Source organism: Cicer arietinum, chromosome 6, assembly GCF_000331145.2.
Source record: "Cicer arietinum cultivar CDC Frontier isolate Library 1 chromosome 6, Cicar.CDCFrontier_v2.0, whole genome shotgun sequence".
NCBI classification, from domain to species: domain Eukaryota; kingdom Viridiplantae; phylum Streptophyta; class Magnoliopsida; order Fabales; family Fabaceae; genus Cicer; species Cicer arietinum.
Genome location: NC_021165.2, coordinates 31,798,571 through 31,807,772, shown reverse-complemented (window position 1 = coordinate 31,807,772; position 9,202 = coordinate 31,798,571). Strand labels below are relative to the sequence as shown.

Here is a 9,202-nt window from a genome sequence, read left to right as displayed (position 1 = left end):
ATATCAAATAAAGTATGAAAATATGAGTTTATTTGAAGATTTGCGTTACGAATTTGATGAAATTTGTATTATATTGAAGAATATAATTAATTTTATGAGTTTTGATTGAATTTTTTTTTGAATTTTTGTATAAAAAAGGATATCATTGTTGAAATTTTAAAACATAAAATATCAAATTGTCACTTAAAATTAAAATAAAGGACCAAGTCAGGAAAAAAAGAGATAAATGACTAAAACGTTACATGAAATTAAGTTAAAGGACCACGAATGTAATTTAGCCTTAAAAATATTTATGGTGTATTATTTATGGTATATTATTATTTTTTAAAATTGTGTGTATCGGAAATCTTTTTTAGAAACTTTTCCGAAAACACCTTATGTACCGGAAATCTTTCCAATAAAGTTTTCCGGTTGTACAATTTTTCACTTCTGTACCGGAAATCTTTTTAAAAATTTTCCGGCAGTTTTTCGAAAATAAAGGGTGTACTGGAATTCTTCAAAAAAAAATTTCGAAAAAGATAAAATGGTTAAAAAAAAAAGTAACTTTAAATTAAGACCCATGGATATGTAGAAACAAGTTGAATCGGGTCGGACCCAAAAGTTTAAGCCCTAATTATCAGGCTGACCCATGGATATGTCTATGTCTTTTCAACTATCTTTAAATAAAGAAACTTAATAAACAAAGTTAGGGTTTCTGTATTTTATTGCAACTTGCTTCAGGTGCTCTCCTTCGTCCATCAAAACAAAGTTAGTTTTCCTCTCTCTATTTGGTTTACTCTCATTGTTTAATTTGCTTATTATTTATTTATATATTGCTCTGCCATTTAATTTTTTTCGTTTTTGAATATCTATCACGGTTGATCTTTCAATGGTTCTGCGGGAATGATGTTTGCTATTATGAAAATTGTAGTTTTTGAATTTTTGTTGTTACAGTCCGTACTTATTGAATATGAAAATCTATAAATATGATATGCATGATGCATACTTTCAATCCAACAGCATTCACGGGTATAAGGGCAATTTTGATTCAGACCAGTTTCAAAATATTCCAACTTGCGTGCATTCCATGTTTGACCTCTCATTTAGCTTCGCATGTTCTTTTTTGCAACAACTTCAAATACTTTGGCAGTGGTTTTCTAAAGAGTGTCCTCCACTTGATACATTTTATTTTATATTCAAAAATCAATTAAAAAGCAATTATCCATAAAATATTTGTAAGATGCAAAAAGAACTAGCAAACTGGATTTAATACAGCACCCCCTGTGAATGAACTCTCAGGTAACTTCAAAAGTAGAAATTATTTCAATATTAATTGAAAAGCACCTCTATTTTTTTTTTTACATAAATGTGTTCTAAAAGAAAATCCAATTTTTTCTTTTTTGAATATCTGTCACGGGTGATCTTTCAATTGTTATGCAGGAATGATGTTTGCTATTATGAAAATTGTAGTTTATGAATTTTTGTTGTTGCAGTCCATACTTATTGAATATGAAATCGATGAGATAGTTGATCTTAATCGGTTGGATTGCTGTATTTTTCTCTGCTACGATTTTTATATGGTTTTAACCTATTTGAAAGTCTTTTTTTCCTCAAAATTTTTCACCTTCGTTTGATTCATTGTTGTTGGATACTCTAATTTTCTTTTTCTTAATGAATTGTGAACTCAACTGTTAATCCCTATCAATAATTTCTGCCTTTTATAATCATAAATTTATTTCATTGTACATATCTGCTTTAAATTTACATAGGAACAAGTTTATGCGTTTTTGAAACTATTATTTGCAAAAGAGATTTTCTTGTTTAGAAATCAATCATGCTTTACATGCTTGTATATTGAACTGCCAACCCTTTTTACTGTATTATGATTTGAACTTGAATGTTTTCAAGGACTAAATGGGTTGATTTATATAGGAGTTGTCCATCTTTAAAAGCCTCTTTAACAACTATGATAGATCTTGTGTTTGTTTAGTATTAATTATAATATTTTTCACCCAACTACGTGGAACTCATTTCATTGTATTCTTAATGGTTTTTTGTTATTCACTTCTAACTTCTGATGTTCAATTTGAAGTTACCAGTTGCTTGATATTGTACTATCATACTGAAATTTGTATTTCCAGATCCATGACTTTAGATCAGTTTGGACTTGTTTTACACTTTGTCATATACATTCAATGTCAATCATATTTCCCTTCTTTATTAATGTTGTAAACATGTTTATTTTTGAACAGAATGGATTCTCAAGTCAAGTATGCTGTTGTTGTCAAAGTTATAGGCCGTACTGGTTCTAGAGGACAGGTGACTCAAGTTAGAGTGAGGTTTAATGATGATCATTCGCGTCACATCATGAGGAACGTGAAAGGACCAGTCAGAGAAGGAGACACGCTCACCCTACTTGAATCTGAAAGAGAAGCAAGAAGGTTGAGATAGATAAACTCACTTGAGTTTTAAAAAGAAGCATGAAGGATAAGGAAACTCCCAATGGTTTTGTGCAGTATCTAAAGAACATTTTTTAGTGGTATTTAGCAGATGTAAAATGTTATTGGTAAACATTTAAGTCATGGACCGCCTATTTTGGCATGTAGTTTAGTTTAGTGATTTTTGATTAAATTTTTGGTTCAACTATTTAGTATTTTGTTTTATTTGCCGTTTTTATGGTTTACATTAATTATGCTAATTCTTAATATAATCTCACAAGAATTTATGTAGTAGATAAATTCAAATACGTCTATCCAAATAAATAGAAGTTTTAATAGGGACTTGTCTATTGAAAAGATAAAAATAAATAGAGGATTCATTCCATCTTTCTCTCTTGTTACATTATGATTCATATCTTATTAATTTCGTGAGCATTAGCGAGAGTAGCAGCTATTTTCTCAGGTTCAGTACATTTTCTTTTCCATAGCAATGTTTTCTCGAATAGTTCTGTGAAAAGGGTTGGTTCCTGACTTTCCAAAGCAATACGTGTCCTGTTCATCTATGCATACCATTCTCTTAACAGGACCATAAAGCCTTTCAATCAGAGCAATCATAGTGGATTTACCACAACCACTATGCCCCACAAGTGCTTCCAGCTTCTGCAATGATGTATGCAGTGATGATTGTTGTTCTTCCTTTTGAAACTTGATCAATTGCACTTTTTGCTTCATCAAGTAGAACCTTTGGATCCCTAAGTAAAGCTCTAGCTATAGCGATGCGCTGCTTCTGTCCACCAGACAATTGAAATCCGAACTGATCAACCTATAGGAAAGAAAACCATAAGAGAAAACAGTTCATATTGAAGATATTGCTTGCTCTGCAATCCCACCAGCAACTCCATTGTGACATCCAACATGATCTTCCCAAACACGAGTGCCGGAACAATGAACATGACCGAGAGTCGTACGGCTGCCAATGCAAGTCTCCATGAAAGTACAAATGCAAAGATGTGGCAGAATACAAACCCTGTGTTTTGAAACACTTGTGTTTAGAAGGTCAAAAAGTTAATTAGATTTCAAAATTGCATACAAACCTTCTCACACAAGGCAGCTTGGATTGTATTTGCATCTGAGGAACCAGCAGTCTGAATGTCAAAGAAACCAACTTCTTGTCTTAAAACTGATTTTAGGTATTTCATTCTCATTCTGTAGTAGCGATTGGTATCAAGCAAGAAAAGCAGTTAGCTTTATTTTTCTAATAATGATAGCCACGCTATTTGCATTAATTTAATTCAAAGTTGATTTGAGTTCTGCAATATAAATAACTGAGCAGAGCTATGAATTGGGGAAGTAAAATGATGTGCCAAAAACTGCTATCATGTTGTTTTGTTTTTGCCAACCTACTTGTAGTTGTGTTATATTTGTAATTTCATCACCATTATATGGATTGTCTAATAATGATTTAGGCTTAAAGCATTGTAGTTGTGGTCTTATAAATTTTGATTCTTGGTTGTGATTTTGTTCATATCTGCATTTGCACATTCTTTGGATACTGTGACCCCCAAATTTGATGGCTATTTTCTCTAATCACCTTGCACTATGGCCATCACGCACGTTGTAAATTGTTTTCATAAGTTTCATGAAAAACTTATTGAAAAAACTTAATAAATTGTTTTGGACATGTAGTAAGCTATTTTTTTGTAATTTTTTAAAATATTCAAAAGTGTTTATATTAATAGATTAATAGATACAATCAAATAAGTTGTTTATAGAGAGTAATTCAAATGCAAAATATGTTTTGGAAGGAAAACTGACAGAAAAAGAATTATATAGCGATCCAATATATACTTTTATTGGTTAAAATTTACGTGTTCTAGTGAAATTACTTGGAACTCACAAGATTTAGTTAGATTCACTTAAATTTTGATCAATAGGAGACTATGTTAAAGATTGTGCTATAGAAAGTGAAAAAGGGTGGCCCCTGAATTGAATAAAAATCATTCAATGTTGTCAACTTGTATAGAAGTGTTGGAGATGTTCTTTGGCATGTTTTTCTATTGTGACCGGTGAGCAATATGTTGGGCTATGGAAAGATATCAATCGTGAATGAAAGAAAGACGATATTAGAGGTGAAAGATTTTAAGTAATTTCTTGTGAAAAGTCATGTGGATATTCTAAATGGGAAAAATATTTAAAATTTTAACGACTGCAAATGTTGTTTTATAGAAGTAGATGTTAATGATCATTTTTAAGAATAAAATAATGGCTTAAATGATATAAGCTTGATAAAAATAAGAAAAAATAATTATATATTTCATATTGAATTGACGTAAATCAAATCATGATCACTTTATCTATAGAGACGAAAATAGTCAATAACTATTATTTCTAAATAGCATTGTAGATTGACTTTAGAATTTTCTATGACTTTTAGATATTGGTCTATGGTAGATACTTATGAAGGTGGTTCACCATAGAACTCACCTTCTAAATGAAAGAGAACTCTTTCATTTTATTTGAGAGTTTTTATAGAAAATTGAATGAGATACATATGAATAATACATTTTTAACTTTGAGATTATTATAAAGAGAATCAAAATTTGAAAATTTTATGTAAGTCCTCCAAATTTTCCTTCAATACTTTGTTTAGTTCCATCAATTTAAAGAGATTTTGCATCATTTAAAATGCTAAACTTCCATTAAAGTTGGGAAACTATCATTCCTTCGCTTTTCATTTCTTCCATTTTTTTCTTTCTTTCAAAGTTCTCTCCTCCCTTGTAAACTCCCAATCAAAGTCTAAGAACACAACTCAAGCCATACTTTCCTATTATGATGTGGGTACTATTAGGCATTCTTAAGGTGTTGAATAGGAAAGATGTGATGATTAGGTTCAAAAAATAAGAGTTAGTGATGATTGAAAATGTAGAACCCACTTCAAAACTCCAATGAAAAGTGTTAGGTTGAATATGATTCAAGAGTAATTTTTTAAGAACAAAATAACTACATAAATTAAAAATTACTTTAAACCTCACATTTTATGAGAATTATTGGACCGACTCTTTTTTTTGTCATCGCAAATTCTAAGAGAGAATATAATTATTAATCTATATATTATAATGAGATGAAATCCTCTTCAATTTTCAAAATAAACAGAGGGCTATATTTACACTAAGAAATATACAAAGAAAAGTAGAAAATCCACAATAGTAGAGCAAATGAATTTTGGTTCATAGAAAAGCAACTTTTGTTGATATATTATAAAATAGTCAAAAAAGATTATTTATTATTTTATAATATATCAACGACGACCAAGAGCGAATCTATAGTGAATCAAAAATTATTTAGATCATTCTATACATATCTAAGAAAACAAGGTAAAAGAAAAGAAAAAACAAAAGGCTTACCACTAGGTTGTGATATTTTTTTTTTGTCTTAACCATCCAATTTTCGAAAAACAAATTTCAATAATTTAAAATTCAGTCGGAAAGTAAGTAAAATCTAACTAAAAATTGTTTCAAATTCAAACTCGAATTCTCACAAACAATTCATCCTTAAATATAACTCATTAATTATTTGAGTTTAATTACTTGATTTAAGTAATGATTTCTATCTTGTGTCTTGCAGTGGCTCTTATATAACAGTAAATAGACACCAAAAATGTTGTTGCAAGTCCTCCAAGAATGACTCCTCCACCAACCATGGACTTATCAAATGAATGATGTTGTTTTACAAAGTGAATATGACCTTGAGAATCCAAAATAGAAGTTTTTTGATGACTAGGAATACTTCCAATAAAATTTGAATGCATTTTTTCACTTTGTGGTACAATAGAAGGACTAGGACTAGCTGATGTTTTGATTTGATTATGTTGGTGCTGACCAAACTTTCTTCCAATAAAGGGACTTTGAGAAGGAGCATTTGAAGATGGTGGTGAAATAGATTGGACACTAATTTTGGGTTTGTCTGTAGTTGCAGCCATGACGTGATATAAAAGAGTATGTGCTAATAAAAAGCACAAGAAAATAAACTTACACATTTTTTTGGAGTATGGAAATTTCTAATGATTTGTGCTTTAAGCTTTGGAGGAAGATGGTTGTGTTTGGTTATGTAAAGGTTCTACATTATATAAAGAGATTATACAATCGTGTGGGTTGAATCTTTGGATGAAATTTCCTATTGTTGGATTCTAACACAAATTATTTTTTATTTTTTTATACAAAGTTGTCTGAAAGATGGGAGAAATTATGTTACATGTATAGGTATTAGAATATGTAGAAATACAACTAGGAGAACCAAGGGAACAAGATGTCACTGATGTTTATATGTAGAGTTGTGATACAATTGGATTATATTATAAATATTGGTGTCTTAGTAGTAGCTGCAAACTTTTTTAAAGAAGATGTTTAGAAGTTGCTTAATTTTCAATGAAAGGGTATATATAGTATTAAATCATTTGCACGTGAGGGAGACACCCAGCCTCTTACATTGGTAGCATTTTTTTTTAGAAACCAAAATAAATTAAAACTAATTATTTGGATCACAAATTTGACCCAAATAAGAAAATAACATCAATGAGTTTTATCTTTAAATCATAATTTAATTGATAAATATTAATATTGTTAGATTGTTAACTATGGTAGTATTTACCATATTTTTTAAAGCTATAAAAAAAAAAAAAAAAAAAAAAACACACCAAAGAGTTTAAGGATCCAAGTAAAATCCATCACCCAAAAACAGATCGAAATCAACAACTCTTTAGATGTCAATCAAATACAACCAAAACTATTCATAATAAATAACCTTTAAACAGCCAATAGAATTAATCTACTATTTGTGCAAATTTACCTAAAATTATTTGACATTGTATTGGAACTACGACCAAGATAATAATTTAATACGATCTACAAAAATATTCTACCCACACTCTTGTTGTTTAAAAACACCAAGATTTATAACATACTAATTCTTCTAAACACAAATTAACCACACCAATGTGAAACAATGTCAGAAATTTTTATCCCTACTGAATAAATCAAAGAAAAATGAATTTAAGAGATTATCTGATTATGGAATGCAATATAAACTCCAAACTAATCCAAAATCATTACCCCACTTTATCAAATAAAACACAATCTATAAGTGAAATGAATGTTGCCATGATTCCACAACTACCATTACACCACAACCAAGGACATTGGTAGCATTGAAAACTCATTCAATGCACACATGCATTAATGGTGACATTTTTTCTTTTCTTTATGTAGTGTTAATAGATTAGATCCGGTTTAAAAGCTAGCAATATAAAATGTAAGAGTCTATTTTGTCTGAAGAAACGTTTTTTCTTTTATTTTCAATATTTTCTCTATAAATATTTGAAAATAAAAATGTAAATATATATTCATTTTTGACTTAATTGCACTTTTAATTTATCATTTTCTTCCCTTATCTTTCAAACAACTCTGTCATGAACTGTTGCAGTATAATCTTAGATCAATTATAAAATTAAGTGTGCAAACTTAATAAGGACGAGATGAAAGTACACATAATTTTGATAAATGTCTTTTCATTTCAAATAGCTTATATATATATATTTCGAAGCATACAAGGAGAATTTTTTCAAGTACAAATCTATTATTTGGTTAAATTGATATTTTTTTTAAAGAATATTATAGTAGACACATATTGACAATTATTAGAAGAAATTCAAATAACCAGAATCTATTATTTATTATCTATTATAATAATTAAAATAGAACCCTCCAAAGTTCTTCCTCTATGCCACATCCTCCAATATTTGTCAACTCACCAAAATTCTGATGTGGCACATTCCAAATTCATCTTCTATTCTATTATGTTTTGTTTCTTGAATATATAATAGAAACTTTTTCATTTGTCCAAGTACAATTATTTCATACATTATATAATTTTAGTTTTAATTTATCACTAATGACCCATCAATACATTTAAAAAGCTATAATTACTCATCAAAACTTTCATTTCAATAACCCATAAAAAAATACAAACTATCCAATATCTTCAAATCATGACAATGCAAGTTTGACTATATACACCCATTCTATTTTTCAATCATTCTCTTGTAAATTTTAAGTTCAAACAATGATAACGACATTATAAAATGCAACCAATGTACAACTATTTGTGTGACACACTATTAATTCATGGATACTTCAATAATATTGTTTTTATATTATCAATTATTGTTCAAGATCATTTATCAATATTAATCTATTATAATAATTAAAATAGAACCCTCCAAAGTTCTTCCTCTATGCCACATCCTCCAATATTTGCCAACTCACCAAAATTCTGATGTGGCACATTCCAAATTCATCTTCTATTCTATTATGTTTTGTTTCTTGAATATATAATACAAACTTTTTCATTTGTCCAAATACAATTATTTCATACATTATATAATTTTAGTTTTAATTTATCACTAATGACCCATCAATACATTTAAAAAGCTATAATTACTCATCAAAACTTTCATTTCAATAACCCATAAAAAAATACAAATTAACTATCCAATATCTTCAAATCATGACATTGCAAGTTTGACTATATACACCCATTCTATTTTTCAACCATTCTCTTGTAAATTTTAAGTTCAAACAATGATAACGACATTATGAAATGCAACCAATGTACAACTATTTGTGTGACACACTATTAATTCATGGATACTTCAATAATATTGTTTTTATTTTATCAATTATTGTTCAAGATCATATATCAATATTAATTGCATATGAAATGAGTTTTTT

The 9,202-nt window shown here is 28.8% G+C and overlaps 1 protein-coding gene across 1 annotated transcript; it reads left to right on the top strand.

Annotated features, from left to right (window-relative positions):
• The first annotated feature begins 628 nt into the window (after positions 1-628).
• Positions 629-2,642, top strand: LOC101497003 (small ribosomal subunit protein eS28z/eS28y-like). Its single transcript, XM_004507136.4, has 2 exons — positions 629-747; positions 2,232-2,642. Exon 2 carries the CDS (start codon positions 2,233-2,235, stop codon positions 2,428-2,430), a length of 198 nt encoding a protein of 65 aa, XP_004507193.1. The 5' UTR covers positions 629-747; position 2,232; the 3' UTR covers positions 2,431-2,642.
• The last annotated feature ends 6,560 nt before the right edge of the window (positions 2,643-9,202 follow it).